General features: G+C 39.6%; 1 protein-coding gene across 4 annotated transcripts in view; it reads right to left on the reverse strand.

Moving 5' to 3' along the window:
* The window catches only part of LOC126203420 (uncharacterized), a 501,622-nt gene that overhangs the window by 104,489 nt on the left and 380,427 nt on the right, over window positions 1-16,706 (reverse strand). For all 4 annotated transcript variants that reach the window (XM_049937727.1, XM_049937726.1, XM_049937728.1 and 1 more), the window contains one exon: window positions 11,954-12,079. In XM_049937727.1, the coding sequence (XP_049793684.1) occupies window positions 11,954-12,079 (126 nt within the window). The remainder of the gene's footprint in view (window positions 1-11,953; window positions 12,080-16,706) is intronic.

Consider the following 16,706-nt stretch of genomic DNA (forward strand, 5'->3'; position numbering starts at 1 on the left):
AGAGATGGTTGCTAATAGGAACCTGATGAAATGTGAATCACATACAGTATTCTCTTCACCATAAGAATAATACGAATATAAACATTTTGCCATGTATTCTTTCGTGTTTGCTGCTATCTCATTTAAATCCTGTCTGCCTAATAAGCTACGAAACTAGAGTGAGACAATAGCAAACGTGGAAGAATATATGTATCGTGTCATGTTTATATTCGTATTATTCTTATGCCTGATAGTGATACAGTCAGAAATGAAGCACGGCAACTGACTAGATTTTTAAATGTAAGATGACTCTTAATTTCTGTGCAGAATTTGATGTACTAAAGAAGCGGCCGCAAAGATTTTCAAACGGAGAAAAATGTTCGCTAAACTCTCGTTCAGAACATCTTCTAACATACGCAGTCTATTATTTGGTTCTTGTTGATCATTATCAAAGAAAGCAGCAGTGTAAGTAACAACAAATAGCAGTCTCATGCCATTGTTTCGCTAATGAGACGATTCCTCTCTTTTTTTTATTAATTGTAAGCGGCGGTAGCACGCACAAAAGCAAGCCATGCTGCAAGCGGCGACAGGAAGTAAACACGCACTATCAGAATGCGACAAACAATGCATGACACAGTACAGTAATGCATTTTCAGCTTAGAGTGACGTTAACACCTATAACAAAGAAAACGGCACTTATCAGATCAAAGCAAAATATGCAATCGATTCAAACCAGACGAAGCACGTGAAAAAGGAAGGGTACCCGTATAAATACGGACGGAGCGCCTGACGCCTAGCAATGGCTACCTGGTAAAGCTTAACTGCTAAGCTTACGACTCGAACCGAACTACTGCAGGTGTATCGTCATTCATTCGACCTAAATTGTGTCTCATATTACAATGGACCAACTTTGTTTCGATTTGGAGGTGCTGCCTAAAACTCTTCTCTCTCTCCTTGAATTTCGAGTCTCAAATTTCAGGTGCGGCTTAAATTCGGGAAATTTTTTTTTCCTTTATTTCGAGCCTTATTTTTTAGGTGCGGCTTAGATTCGAGTGCGGCTTAGATTCGAGTAAATACGGTACAGTATAGCAGGTTAAAATACATCAAAATTAGTTACTATAAACATTAGTTATAGTTGTAAAAATACAATTAAGAATAATCAAACAATGGAAAGTCCATCTTGGAATATCAACAATATTGTCAAAAGGATAGACTTCAACTCACTGTGAAGTTCACACATCGAGTAGCAGACAGCCACAACGAAAAGACTGTTACACCTCTGGTCAATCCAGCCAGACTGCAACTGTATCGCATTGAATGGGGCAGCAATTTGGAGTAGGAAGCGTGGCGAGGGGGGACAGGTAACAGGATACAGCTCGGGGAATGGTAGTCAGAGCTGCTTGGCAGAAAATGCAGGGGCTAGACTGTGGCAGACAAGGCTGCCATGTGCAATGTGAGGAGGCTGTGGGGGAGGGAGGGGTGTGGGGAAATGGAGTGGACAAGGATATGAGAGGAGCAGAGGAGGAGGAACCATCAATGGTGGAATTGGCAGAGAGCAACACACAATGAGGGTAACGGCAAGTGACTGGGAAGAGGTGACATGACAAAGGGGGCAGAAACTGTTGGATGGAGGGTGTGGGGACACTAGGTTACTGTAGGTTGAAGCTGGGATGATTTTGAGAGTGGAGAACATTTTGCAAAGATAACTCCCAAGTGAGCAGTTCAGAAAAGCTTGTGTTGGACGGGAGGAGCCAGATGGCGTGCCTTGTGAAGCAGCCACTGAAATCAAACACGTTTCTTTCAGCTGCATTTTGTACCACACGCTGATCCATTTGGCTCTTTGCCACAATTTGATAGTGGCCACTGGTCCTAGTGGACTGCTGGTTGGTATTCATACCAATATAAAAAGCTGTGTAACAAGTGCAGCAGAGCTGGTATATGACGTGGCTGCTTTCACAGGTGGACCAGACACTGATAATTAAGAATACATACATAACCAATGAACATCAGTTATAAGAACTGCAACTGTCACTATGGGCAATATGTGAAATTAACAAAGTTCTTGAATCTTGATTGACTCAAAGATGAATGCATATGGTGCCATCAGTTGTCATGAAGATGGGTGGCATGGAGTGTATCAATAAAGCATGGCTGTTGCAAGGCAGATGAGAAGCAAGAGATGTCCGGTGATAGATGTTGTCAGTCACTATAGATATGAACACTGATGAGCCAAAGATGTACCAGCAAAGGACCCCTTAGTCACCATGTAGACAAGAACGTTGATTAGCTGAACAGTGTCTGTTACTTTCGAAGCGGTCGGCCTAGAACTCTACAATAATAGAGTATCAACATAACTTTAGCATTTGCTAGCAATAATAATCTATATAAGAGGTTCAAAAACACAGATGGTAGTAAAGATAGCAAATATTTGAATTCTTTAATTGCATAGATAAAAAATCTACTCACCAAGCGGTGGCAGAACACACACATAGAAGACAATTGTAATTGGCAAGCTTTTGGAGCCAGTGGCTCCTCCTTCAGGCAGAAGGGTTGAAGGTGAAGGAATAGGGGTGAAGGGAAAGGACTGGATAGGTCTAGTAGAAGGGGTATATTTCGGGAAACTCACCCAGAACCGCAGGTTAGCGGAGACTTATCGTACGGTACGAGAAGGAAAGACTGAATGTTGGGGACTGCATCGGATGAGATCTGAAAACCTGAGAGCTTACAGGTGGAAAAAGGGTAATATGCAGAAAGAGATTACTGCTTAAACATCACACACAAGTTAATAAGAGTCAAAAGCTAAGTGCATTTCACATTACAGAGGTGGGAGGAGGGTTGTGAAAAACAGACTGGAAAGACAATGAAAGGTTTAGGAAACTAAAACTGAGTGAAGCAAACAATAGTTACAGTGAAGAAATGCTGAGACAGAAGAAATTAACGTAAACTAAGACCAGGTGGGTGGTAAGAACCACGGACATGTTGTAATGCCAGATCCTACCTGCAAAGTTCTGAGAAACTGGTTTCTGGGGGGAGAATCCAGATGGCACGTGTGGTGGAAAAGGTGCCAAGGTCACGAATGTCATGTTGTACAGCATGCTCTGCGAGCTGCCAACATACACCTTTTGCCTATGCCCACTCATCCTAACAGTTAATTTGGTGGTAGTCATGCAGACGCAGAAGGTCAAACAGTATTTACATAACAGCTGGTATATGACTTGTGTCGTTTCGCAAGTGACTCTCCCTTTGATAGTATATGTTTTGCCACGTACAGGGCTGTTATAGGGTAGGAGGGAGCAAAGGGCAGGCCTTGCAGTGGGGAGGGTTACAAGGGTAGGAGTCATAGGTTAGGGAGACGGGTGCAGAAGGAGCATAGGGTCTGACAAGAATGTTTTGGGGATTGAGAGGGTGATGGGAAAGCTATTCTAGGTGTGGTGGGCAAAATTTCAGACAGAATGGATCTCATTTCAGGGTATGATTTTAAGAAGGCATGGCCCTGCCAAAGTAGCTGATTAACCCATTCCAGACCAGGATAATACTGAGTCACCAAGTTGTTTTTTGGAGGGATCAGCTGTACCAGAATTGGATGTGATGGTCCTGGAATCTACTTTTTAACTAGGATGATGGGATAATTACACGCAGTGAAGGCTGAGGTGAGAATGGTGGTGTATTGCTGCAAAGTCTGCATCCGAACAAGTCCTTGATAGTGATAGTCCTTGTGAGGGGCCTGAGGTTTTAAGGAGGGACTGCAGCTCAGTCTGAATCACAGGGATGGGATGGGATCTTGATGGCAGACGCTGTATGTAGAGGTCTCAGACAGCTGACGTAGACCTGCACTAACATACGCCTTTCGGTCAAGTACTATAGTAATAGATCCTTTGTCTATTGGGAGGATAATTATGGAGTCATCAGATTTTAGGGCACATAGAGTCTGGAGTTCTGCAGAGGACAAGTTAGGGTCATGTTGTAGGGATCTGAGGAAGGGTTGTGAAGCAATGCTGGATGTGAGGAATTCTTACAAGGCTTGCAAGGGATGATTATGAATGAGGTAGTGGTGGTGGATCAAGTTGGGATTGTTTTCTGAACTGTTCAAGGCAGGGTTCAATGTCAGGTTTCCTGTTGGAAAGATTTTGAGATTGGGTTGCAAAGTGATATTTCCTATATATATTTCTTGTGAAGGAGAGTAGGTCCTTCGCCAAAGCAGCATGCTCAAAGACAAGTTTAGGACTGAAAGTGAGACTCTTAGATAATACATATAATTCAGGAGAGGAGAGTGCTTTAGATGAGGTTAAGGACACTGTACTGTAGTGACTGGTTCTTGTGAACATGGGTTATTCTTTGTCTTTGTCTGGGAGGCAGTGGTGAAGCTTGCGAGATGTTAAGGAGCTCGCCCAAGCTCAGTTTGTAAGAGAGGAGTGGTGGTTGATGGTGTGGCTGTTTAGGGAGCTGCAAAGAGACAAGAAGGGAAACACCACTATTCAGGTAGTTTAGGAGAAGGTGGAATAGCTTTTTGAAGTGACATCTGGCATATTGTTGCAGTCTGAAGTTGACTTGGCACATGATATCAGTCAAGGAAACATGAGGGGTAGATAACAGCAGCTATTGTAGAAGGAGAGAAGTCTAGTAGAGTGGAAACTGGATGATGAGGCTTATAGGTCACATATTAGCCAGGTAAGAACAAGAGATTGCTGTACCTGAAATTCGAAAAGAGCCTGGTGTAAGGTAGGATTGCATCCAGAAACAGGGACTTTGAATGTTAGGCCCTTTGGTGTAACTTCAAGGGACAAGCAGGTTTCAAGAAACAGAATGTGGGACCTTAGTTTTGATTATGCACAGGCATGTTTTCGAAGAGAACGGATGTAATATGAGATGGGATTCATCGTGGCAAGACAGGACAGTTTGGAGAGTTGGCTATCGTGGGAGTGGCAATAATAATAATAATAATAATAATAATAATAATAATAATAATATGCTTCCTGCAACCACTCTAGAAGGAAAACAAAGACAGAGGATGAGATGGTCAGATGAAGTTAACCGACGCCTCATGCTCTGTTATTACCAAGCAACAAACTTAGGAACCAACACAACTGGATACAGATCACAAATATACACAACATTTATTACCAAATACCCAGTATTAAAATTTTTAACAGAACAACGAATACAGACATTAGACCATTCTTGCATATACCGCCAAATAACCCACAAGTCGAAACAACAATAAAAACTATCAACACAATCATACACAACAAAATGAATGAAAACACAACTATGGAAGAGTTACAACTACTGGTTTATATAGGAGCACTCACTACACTAAATATACACACTAGGCAGAGATCAGAACCAACCAACACACAGAAGAAACCCACAAAACCAGCATGGCAACACAGGCTACAGATCAGAATAGAAAAACTGAGAAAATACATCGGACAGCTAACACAATTTATAAGAAATGAAATGTCAGAAAAAAAAAGGTTAGGTAAAATCTCACAACAAGAAGCAATAGAGCAATTAGATGAAAAGAAGCAGAAATTACAAGCATTGGCCAAATGACTTAGAAGATACAAAAAAAAGTGAAAATAGAAGGAAACAAAACCAAACATTCAACACAAACCAAAAGAAATTTTACCAGACAATAGATAACACACACATTAAAATAGACAATCCACCAAACATAACAGACATGGAACACTTCTGGAGCAACATATGGTCAAACCCGGTACAACATAACAGGCATGCACGACGGTGGATACAAGCAGAAACAGACACATACAAGATGATACCACAAATGCCTGAAGTGATAATATTGCAACATGAAGTCACCCAAGCAATTAATTCTACTCACAATTGGAAAGCCCCTGGAAAAGATAAAATAGCAAATTTATGGCTAAAGAAGTTCACCTCAACACATTCACATCTAACCAAATTATTTAACAGTTACATTGCAGACCCATACACATTCCCTGATACACTTACACAAGGAATAACTTATCTGAAACCTAAAGATCAAGCAGACACAGCAAACCCAGCTAAATATCGCCCCATAACATGCCTACCAACAATATACAAAATATTAACTTCAGTCATTACACAGAAATTAATGACACATACAACACAGAACAAAATTATAAATGAAGAACAAAAAGGCTGTTGCAAAGGAGCACGAGGATATAAAGAGCAACTGATAATAGATGCAGAGATGAAATATCAAGCTAAAACTAAACAAAGGTCGCTACACTACGCATACATTGATTACCAAAAAGCTTTTGATAGTGTACCCCACTCATGGCTACTACAAATACTGGAAATATACAAAGTAGATCCTAAATTGATACAGTTCCTAAACATAGTAATGAAAAATTGGAAAACCAAACTTAATATCCAAACAAATTCAAATAATATCACATCACAGCCAATCCAGATTAAGTGTGGAATATACCAAGGGGACTCATTAAGTCCTTTCTGGTTCTGCCTTACACTGAACCCACTATCCAACATGCTAAATAATACAAATTGTTGTTGTTGTTGTGGTCTTCAGTCCTGAGACTGGTTTGATGCAGCTCTCCATGCTACTCTATCCTGTGCAAGCTTCTTCATCTCCCAGTACCTACTGCAACCTACATCCTTCTGAATCTGCTTAGTGTATTCATCTCTTGGTCTCCTTCTACGATTTTTACCCTCCACGCTGCCCTCCAACGCTAAATTTGTGATCCCTTGATGCCTCAAAACATGTCCTACCAACCGATCCCTTCTTCTAGTCAAGTTGTGCCACAAACTTCTCTTCTCCCCAATCCTATTCAATACCTCCTCATTAGTTACGTGATCTACCCACCTTCATCTTCAGCATTCTTCTGTAGCACCACATTTCGAAAGCTTCTATTCTCTTCTTGTCCAAACTGGTTATCGTCCATGTTTCACTTCCATACATGGCTACACTCCATACAAATACTTTCAGAAACGACTTCCGGACACTTAAATCTATACTCGATGTTAACAAATTTCTCTTCTTCAGAAACGATTTCCTTGCCATTGCCAGCCTACATTTTATATCCTCTCTGCTTCGACCATCTTCAGTTATTTTACTCCCTAAATAGCAAAACTCCTTTACTACTTTAAGTGTCTCATTTCCTAATCTAATCTCCTCAGCATCACCCGATTTAATTTGACTACAGTCCATTATCCTCGTTTTGCTTTTGTTGATGTTCATCTTATATCCTCCTTTCAAGACACTGTCCATTCCGTTCAACTGCTCTTCCAAGTCCTTTGCTGTCTCTGACAGAATTACAATGTCATCGGCGAACCTCAAAGTTTTTACTTCTCCATGAATTTTAATACCTACTCCGAATTTTTCTTTTGTTTCCTTTACTGCTTGCTCAATATACAGATTGAATAACATCGGGGAGAGGCTACAACCCTGTCTTACTCCCTTCCCAACAACTGCTTCCCTTTCATGTCCCTCAACTCTTATAACTGCCATCTGGTTTCTGTACAAATTGTAAATAGCCTTTCGCTCCCTGTATTTTACCCCTGCCACCTTCAGAATTTGAAAGAGAGTATTCCAGTTAACATTGTCAAAAGCTTTCTCTAAGTCTACAAATGCTAGAAATGTAGGTTTGCCTTTTCTTAATCTTTCCTCTACGATACGTCGTAAGGTTAGTATTGCCTCACGTGTTCCAACATTTCTACGGAATCCAAACTGATCTTCCCCGAGGTTCGCTTCTACCAGTTTTTCCATTCGTCTGTAAAGAATTCGCGTTAGTATTTTGCAGCTGTGACTTATTAAACTGACAGTTCGGTAATTTTCACATCTGTCAACACCTGCTTTCTTTGGGATTGGAATTATGGATACAATATTACTGGAACATACCAACACAAAATCACACATTTGCTATACATGGATGATCTAAAACTACTGGCAGCAACAAATCAACAACTCAACCAATTACTAAAGATAACAGAAGTATTCAGCAATGATATAAATACAGCTTTTGGAACAGACAAATGTAAGAAAAATAGCATAGTCAAGGGAAAAAAACACTAAACAAGAAGATTACATATTGGATAACCACAGCGACTGCATAGAAGCGATGGAAAAAACAGATTCCTATAAATATCTAGGATACAGACAAAAAATGAGAATAGATAATACAAATATTAAAGAAGAACTAAAAGAAAAATATAGACAAAGACTAACAAAAATACGGAAAACAGAATTGACAGCAAGAAACAAGGCAAAAGCTATAAATACTTATGCTATACCAATATTGACCTACTCATTTGGAGCAGTGAAATGGAGTAACACAGACCTAGAAGTACTCAATACACTTACACGATCACAATGCCACAAATATAGAATACATAACATACATTCAGCAACAGAAAGATTCACATTAAGCAGAAAGGAAAGAGGAAGGGGATTTATCGACATAAAAAACCTACATTATGGACAGGTAGAATTTAAGAAAATTCTTTATAGAATGAGCAGAAACTAGCAAAATACACAAAGCAATCACTCATATAAATACATCAGCTACACCACTGCAATTTCATAACCACTTCTACAACCCTTTGGATCACATAACATCAACAGATACGAAGAAAGTAAATTGGAAAAACAAAACACTACATGGCAAGCACCCGTATCATCTAACACAGCCACACATCGATCAAGATGCATCCAACACATGGCTAAGAAAAGGCAATGTATACAGTGAGACGGAAGGATTCATGATTGCAATACAGGATCAAACAATAAACACCAGATATTACAGCAAGCATATGATTAAAGATCCCAATACCACAACAGATAAATGCAGACTTTGCAAACAACAAATAGAAACAGTAGATCACATCACAAGTGGATGTACAATACTAGCAAATACAGAATACCCCAGAAGACATGACAATGTAGCAAAAATAGTACATCAACAACTTGCCATACAACATAAACTAATACAACAACACGTTCCCACATACAAGTAGCACCACAAAATGTACTGGAGAATGATGAATACAAATTATACTGGAACAGAGCCATTATAACAGATAAAACAACACCACATAACAAACCTGACATCATACTACCCAATAAAAAGAAGAAATTAACACAACTAATCGAAATATCCATACCCAATAGAACAAATATACAGAAGAAAACAGGAGAAAAAATTGAAAAATACATCCAACTGGCTGAGGAAGTCAAGGACATGTGGCATCAGGATAAAGTTGACATTGTATCAATTATACTATCAACTACAGGAGTCATACCAAACAATATCCACCAGTACATCAACGCAATACAGCTACATCCAAACTTATATATACAACTACAGAAATCTGTAATTATTGATACATGTTCAACTACCCGAAAATTCCGAAATGCAATATAACATATACCGTACAGTTAAAAGGAAGTCACGCTTGATCAAGGTCCGCGTCACTTTCCATTTATAACCAGACCTAAGGTCTGAGAAAGGAAAGAAGATAATAATAATAATTACTATGAATAAATAAATATATAAACAAAGGATGGAAAAGACAGAAAAATGGAAGAAACACAAAGAAAAATGTTGGAAAAAATTAGAATTACTCTGGTCCGGAATGTGTTAATCAGCTACTTCGACAGGGCCATGGCTTCTTAAAATCATGCCCTGAAATGAGATCAATTCTGTCTGAAATTTTGCGCACCACACCTAGAATAGCTTTCTGTCACCCTCCGAATCTCTGCAATATTCTCGTCAGACCCAATGCTCTTTTTGCACCCATCTGCCTACCCTATGGCCCCTACCCCTGTGACCGTCCCCACTGGGAAACTTGCTCTATGCACCCTCCAACCACCACCTATAACAGCCATGTTATGGATACAAATATCGAGAAAAGTTTCAAGGTTGTTTCAGATCGGGCTCTTAGAAGTTTATCATGAAAATTTCAGCCATTTGCTTGGTGTAGCAGTCTTTGAATCCACGGCTCCATTTTGGTATGACGACCCGCCCACGAACTAATTGTGCCTCCATAAGCCTCTTAAGGCCCACTGTACACCACATCAAATACAAACAACTGATTTCCTCTTTCCTCCACTTGTCTAAAGAAAATCTGTGGTCAAGCACGAGGTGAAGAAAGGAGCCTTCACCTATTTCATGAATAGCGCTCCTATGCTATTCAGCATTCAGTGAAGTGACTCTTGACATATGTTAATGTTCTGCTAAGTTTATCTGCACACCATCTAAGGGTACATGTTGTTCTGTATGTCATCAGTAGGAAAATGTTCCTTATCGTAGCACAAAAAGGCGACTGTCACTTTTTAACCAATACCAACATGAACTGAAAAGTGGGGTACCAGCTGCCTCATTCCTCCTTCCTCAGCGCCTTTAAAAATGTTCCCAAAATTTTTGGCATGCAGCTCATCACTCATTCCCACAAGCAGAGGAAAGTGCACTAAGACAATCCTTCTGTTGGGTATACAAATGGCCCCAGTCCAAGAGCTATCCAAAACACATGACCATACCTTCCTATCACCAAAAGAATCTGAGGTATGTGCCCCAGAGTAATCACATGCTTGATATTTTCAAACATATTAGGTAGTGCATGCTGTCTCACGCGTATGGAGTGTAACTTTTATTATACTTGTTACCACATATTCCTTAGAGAGAATTAGCAACAAAAGGAAAAAGTTACTTACATTTCCAATAAAGTTATCAAAAATCTTTAAACTACAACATAGCTTGAAAGCACGCTGTGCTCTGGGGAAAAAAAAAGTGTGTTCCAAAATTATCCCAATTTTTTCACAAAGTCATCACAGTTGGCAAATTGTGGTGTTGCAGTTACAATCTGAACAAAGCAACAATCAAGCCACAGGCAGATTTCAAGTTTCTCACACTGCAAAAAAGCTCGTTGAGGAAGTCTAACATCAAAACAATGCTGATTAATTTTTAAGATGTGAGGAGAGTCGTCCATTCAGTTTTTGTTCACAGGGTCAGTCATTTAACCAGACTTTCTACGTGGATTTTTCGAAAACACTGCGAAATAATTTGTGGTGAAAGTAGCCCGGTTTGTGGCAGTTGGACGAATGATTTTCCACATCAATACAGCCCCACCTCACAAACTTTGTCTTGCCATTTTTTGACCAAAAATGGAAAGATCTCTGTGTCTCATTCCTCCTCTTAAATAACCCCCCCCCCCCCCCACTTTATTTCCCAGAATAAAGAGACACAAGAAATAAATGTTTCACTGACATTGCTGAGGTGAAATGGGTGGAAGTTGGGCGGATGTGGGTGGAAGCACCTGGAGACGCTGTAGGCCATCATAGAAGACAAATTAAAAAAAAAAAAAAAAAAAAAAATTTGAATAATGAAATAAAACATTAAAGAAGTGTACTTGAGGCAGTGGCAGATACTTTAAAGGGGACAGGAGGTCTTTTGTTTAAAACATTGAATAAATAAATGTAAAGAAAGTTCAGTGCATAGATACACGTGACAAAAGTATTCACTAGCGTTCGAGCTCTGGCTCTTTTTCTAGCAAAATTACATGCTTTCTGTTACATGAATAAGTCAATTTTTCCCTTTCACTTATTTTACATACAGTTCCATCCAGGAATTTCTATTACTGTTATAAGAAAGTTCAAATTCTTTCGGGTACCTCCTCGTATGTGCACAATCTGACATTCAACACAGTTAATGTAGGCTTTGGAAATTCTTTTTCAGATCAACTGTCTTTAGAGTTAGCCAGCAATTATACCTTCCTGCAACAACTGTCCAATTAGCGAACTGGAAAAGTTTTCACAAAACTATTCAACAGATTTGAAAATGACATACAAGTTTCAAATTTGTGACTTTAAAGTGCTCCCAATAACAGCAATACAACATGTCTCAATTTCGAATGTGATACAGTGCTTTAATTTGCAGATTTAAAACTGTAGTCCATACATTTATTGCAGCTAAAATAGAGCAACTCACATGCAGAGAAATTTATTACTTACCTCTGGTTTACTTGCTAAAACCTTTTTATAGTACACATTGAAGTGGAGAGAACACGGTGGATATTTCCTAAATAATCTGTCTATGGAGCAGCGAGTACGAGTCAACACGTCATCATCATGTGCATCCTGGAAATATAATAAATAAAAACACATTCAAAGACAAAAACTAAAGAGTGATACAGTTAACACAATAATTTATGTACTTTTACCAGAACGAAGTGCAAAATGTAAATGCTGTAAAAGCTTATCAGTAATCCTTGATCTTGTTATATTTGTAGTGCCTCTTATTGTCAGGTAAGTGAAGAGCTGACATTCCACAGCATGTTTTATTTAACATCTCCTGTTTATTCAGAAACTCCACCACTTGCAGTTCAGGGTTAATTTTCTGACTGGCAGCTGGCAGAAATTTGAGGAGGCAGAGGATTATGTCCGAGGGTTTTGTTACGCTCAAAGAAAACAAGTTTCAGCAGCAGCCAGGATTATGTTTAAAGATATCTCAGATAGGAGGCAGTTTAGCAAATATACAGAGGACTCTAGCAGTGATCAGGAAGCCTTGGTGGGTAAAAAATGTCAGGAAGAAGAAAGTCATGTGCAGTAGCCAAGGGTGAAGTATAGGCCACCAGTCACAGGAAATACTATGGTCAAGAGTATCACGTTACTAGTAATTTTAAACCTACTGCGGGGCAGAATCAAGTGACAGAGGACTTAGGGCATTTGTACAAGAATTTAACATGCCAATATGAAAATCCAGGATGGAATAATGATGATATTGTAAAAAGCGTGGATTGCTGCTCGCCATATAGCAGAGATGCTGAGTCACAGATAGGCACAACAAAAAGATTGTCACACAAGTAAGCTTTTTGACCAAAAGGACTTCTTCCAAATTAGACAACATACATACATAAACTCACAAAAACACAATTCTCTCTCTCTCTCTCTCTCTCACACACACACACACACACACACACACACACACTCCATAATATTGTCACGAGTTAGTATGAGGTAGTAATAGTGGGTGTGGAAGGAAATTGTTTATACAGGGACACTGGGCATACAATATATGTGGTGATGAGATAGTTTAATAGAGTTGGGCGCCAACAGGTAATCCGCTATGATCTTAGAGCATACGATGGGCCACGCCTTAATAGTACTTTCACTCAGGGCTCAGTATGCTGATGATGGTTGACTCTGTGCATGTTATGCTGGTACCAGTTAGGATTGTTGACAGGTGGGGCTTCAGTAGACATGGCCTATGATCTGAACAGGACTGGTAAGGGGAGGTTGGTTGGCCTAGTTACTGAAATAGTGGACGAGTCTCAGGCTACATCTCATCACTGGTAGAACAACTTGTGCCTTTTTAGATTACACTCACAAGGAGATGGCACGACTGTGGTGTCGGGGATTTGTCCAAAATTTTGTGTGGTGAAAGAGGACCCCTAACACCTCACGTGGTTAAAATATTAGGACGCATTTCTCGGAAAATCCCAAGTAAAATCGATCCAAAGTTTCTTAGGAGCCTTACGAGTATAAAATGTTAGTCCATTGCTGAGCCGCCGTCTGGCCTAGATGGTTTGGGCTCGGACTATTACACCACAGGTCTCGGGTTCGATTCCTCCTCCGGCATTATTTTTTGTTCTGTTTCATTTTATTTTGTTATTCCACCAATTATTCAAAAAGTTTCTCAAACCTACATTATTTTTAAAATGTTATTTTAGCTCAAGAACATAAAGTTTTTCATTCACTGAAAAATATTCGTGCTCGTTGTTCTATTTTGTTTTATGGGGTTTCAAGGTTTAAAGGGGTCCCTCTGGGATTACTGCGGCCATCTGCGCATAGGACTGTGCCCTAGCCATGAGAAGTAAACGGCAGTTTGTTTTTCAATTTTGTCGTGAACGGACATGCCTGTTTCAAATTTCAACGTGTTATTCCGATCCGAAGTTACACATGTCGACTGAAGAAGTTGCTGGCTCATCTGGAATAGGAGAAGAAATTCCTGAAGAATCCATTCATAGTGATCTATCAAAATTACGATTGAAGGACACAGTGGTGTATTATGAAAAGCTGTTGACTGAAAATAATTTAATTGCATTGACATCTTCGGAAGAAATCTCTCGCAATGATATGTTATTGGCCGGAGAACTTCATAATAATATACTGGAACTTTTGGGTGAAAAAACATTCGTAACTGAAGAGGAATTAATCCACACTCATGAGGATTGCGAAGAATGTGAGGAGAACGACGAACACTTCGAAGTGCCACGAAGTGATTCGTCTCCAGACGAATATAAACAGTCACCGAAAAGATTTAAAAGTGACATGATTCCCATTGCCTACAAAGTCAAAGTCGTGAATATTGCTAAAGCACACCCCATATGGTCCTTGGCGACATTGCAAAAAAGAAAAAGGATGCTGCCAATTGAAGAGAAAAGAATATCTTTCACAATGGGAGAAAGATATTGAAAGTGGTGGTATGCGAATGGATAAATTTGAGGCGATAGATTCGTGGACCTACGATTGTTTTGTGGAAGCAAGACAGCAATATCAGCAAGTCACGACAAGAAATTTACAGCAATAGGCATTGGCTGCGCAATCCATAGATTTCAAATTCAAGGCTTCTGATCGATTGGTTACGGCTTTTAAACAGAAGCACAGAATTTCACAACGCTAGATCACGAAACTGGTTTCAAAAAAGAAGCGGCGTCAATGGAGGACATCCAGGCCTCTGCAGAGACCTTTTGTCGGCAGCCGTACCGTTTAATTCCTCAATACCATGAGGATTATGTGATAAATACTGACCAAACAGGTAAATACATGATTTCTGTGTACAAAATGTTTTTACCGATTTACAATATATCAATTCAAATTTAATTATAGAAAAAGATATTTATATACACATTCGAATATTGTTTAATATTAAAAACACTATCGTTTCAGGATGCCATTATCAATCTGTTTAGTTTTCGTGAAAAAGTTGGATTTGAATAAAGTGACGCATTCGTACACCGCACAATATTCAATAACATTATCCAGAAAACTGCTCGCACATGTCTTCATATGCTTACAAGAAGCGACCGGTCATTTCAGACCTCGTACTCACAAATTAATAGATGGCTATGCCAATACTTATACGTATGTCATCGTAGCATCATCGAAACCCGGAAAATTAACAACAGTTTTATACATGGATTTTCTCCGGAAATGTTTAAAATCTTACGTCGGAGAGAATAAATATTTACTTCTGAAACTTCCTGGCAGATTAAAACTGTGTGCCCGACCGAGACTCGAACTCGGGACCTTTGCCTTTCGCGGGCAAGTGCTCTACCAACTAAGCTACCCAAGCACAACTCATGCCCCGTCCTCACAGCTTTACTTCTGCCAGTACCTCGTCTCCTACCTTCCAAACTTAACAGAGCTCTCCTGCGAACCTTGCAGAACTAGCACTCTTGAAAGAAAGGGTATTGTGGAGACATGGCTTAGCCACAGCCTGTGGGATGTTTCCAGAATGAGATTTTCACTCTGCAGCGGAGTGTGCACTGATATGAAACTTCCTGGCAGATTAAAACTGTGTGCTGGACTGAGACTCGAACTCGGGACTTTTGCCTTTCGCGGGCAAGTGCTCTACCAACTGAGCTACCCAAGCACGATTCACGCCCCGTCCTCACAGGCTGTGGCTAAGCCATGTCTCCGCAATATCCTTTCTTTCAGGAGTGCTAGTTCTGCAAGATTCGCAGGAGAGCTTCTGTTAAGTTTGGAAGGTAGGAGACGAGGTACTGGCAGAAGTAAAGCTGTGAGGATGGGGCATGAGTTGTGCTTGGGTAGCTCAGTTGGTAGACCACTTGCCCGCGAAAGGCAAAGGTCCCGAGTTCGAGTCTCAGTCCGGCACACAGTTTTAATCTGCCAGGAAGTTTCATATCTGTGCACACTCCGCTGCAGAGTGAAAATCTCATTCTGGAAATATTTACTTCTCATTGACTCTTGTGGAGGTTAAACGAATGTGAGATATATGATGCAATTTTTCAAGATGCCAACTTGGTCTGTAAAAGTCATATCTCCAAAATGCACTTCTTGGTGCAACCTTGTGATGTTTACTTCTACAAGCAAGGTAAAAATTTCATCAAGCGCTTGCAAAATTGCAGCGCATTGTTACAGGAGAATCGTGAAATTAATTCCCAGGAAGATTGTATAAAAATTCATTCTATAATTCACCATCAATCATCGTCACCAATATTCCGAAACATGGTTCAATATGCCTGGTTTGTCTCCAAATTATCAGAAACTCGAAACATTATCATAAATGTTAATGGGGCATGTTTTTGTACAGATTTATTGCAAATGCCCTGTGATTGTAAAAAATCCACTTTTATATGTTGCGCAAGATGTCGCAAAAACTATTGCTTTGTTTGTTTTACGATAATTACCATTGCGGTTCTTGTTTATAATTATTATATGTATAAAAACTGATTGTTTCCCAATCGACTTGGTGGAATAACAAAGGAAAATGAAACAGAAGGAAAAAGTAAATGATATTTGACTCTCTGATCATTTCTGCCAGTTAATAAAAGTAAAAGCTGTGTTGGATAAGCTCATCTGATTGCAGACTTAATAAAGACATCTTTCAAAATGTAGTACTCACAATTTTTCCAAGGTATTTTTATACCGAAGCTGGGATGAAGTGTGCACAGAAATAATGTAGACGCAGAACTTTTCCAAGTTTTGTACAATATTTAAAATAAAATTTGAGCAGTTATTT

The sequence above is a fragment of the Schistocerca nitens genome, chromosome 9 (genome assembly GCF_023898315.1).
Source record: "Schistocerca nitens isolate TAMUIC-IGC-003100 chromosome 9, iqSchNite1.1, whole genome shotgun sequence".
NCBI classification, from domain to species: Eukaryota; Metazoa; Arthropoda; class Insecta; order Orthoptera; family Acrididae; genus Schistocerca; species Schistocerca nitens.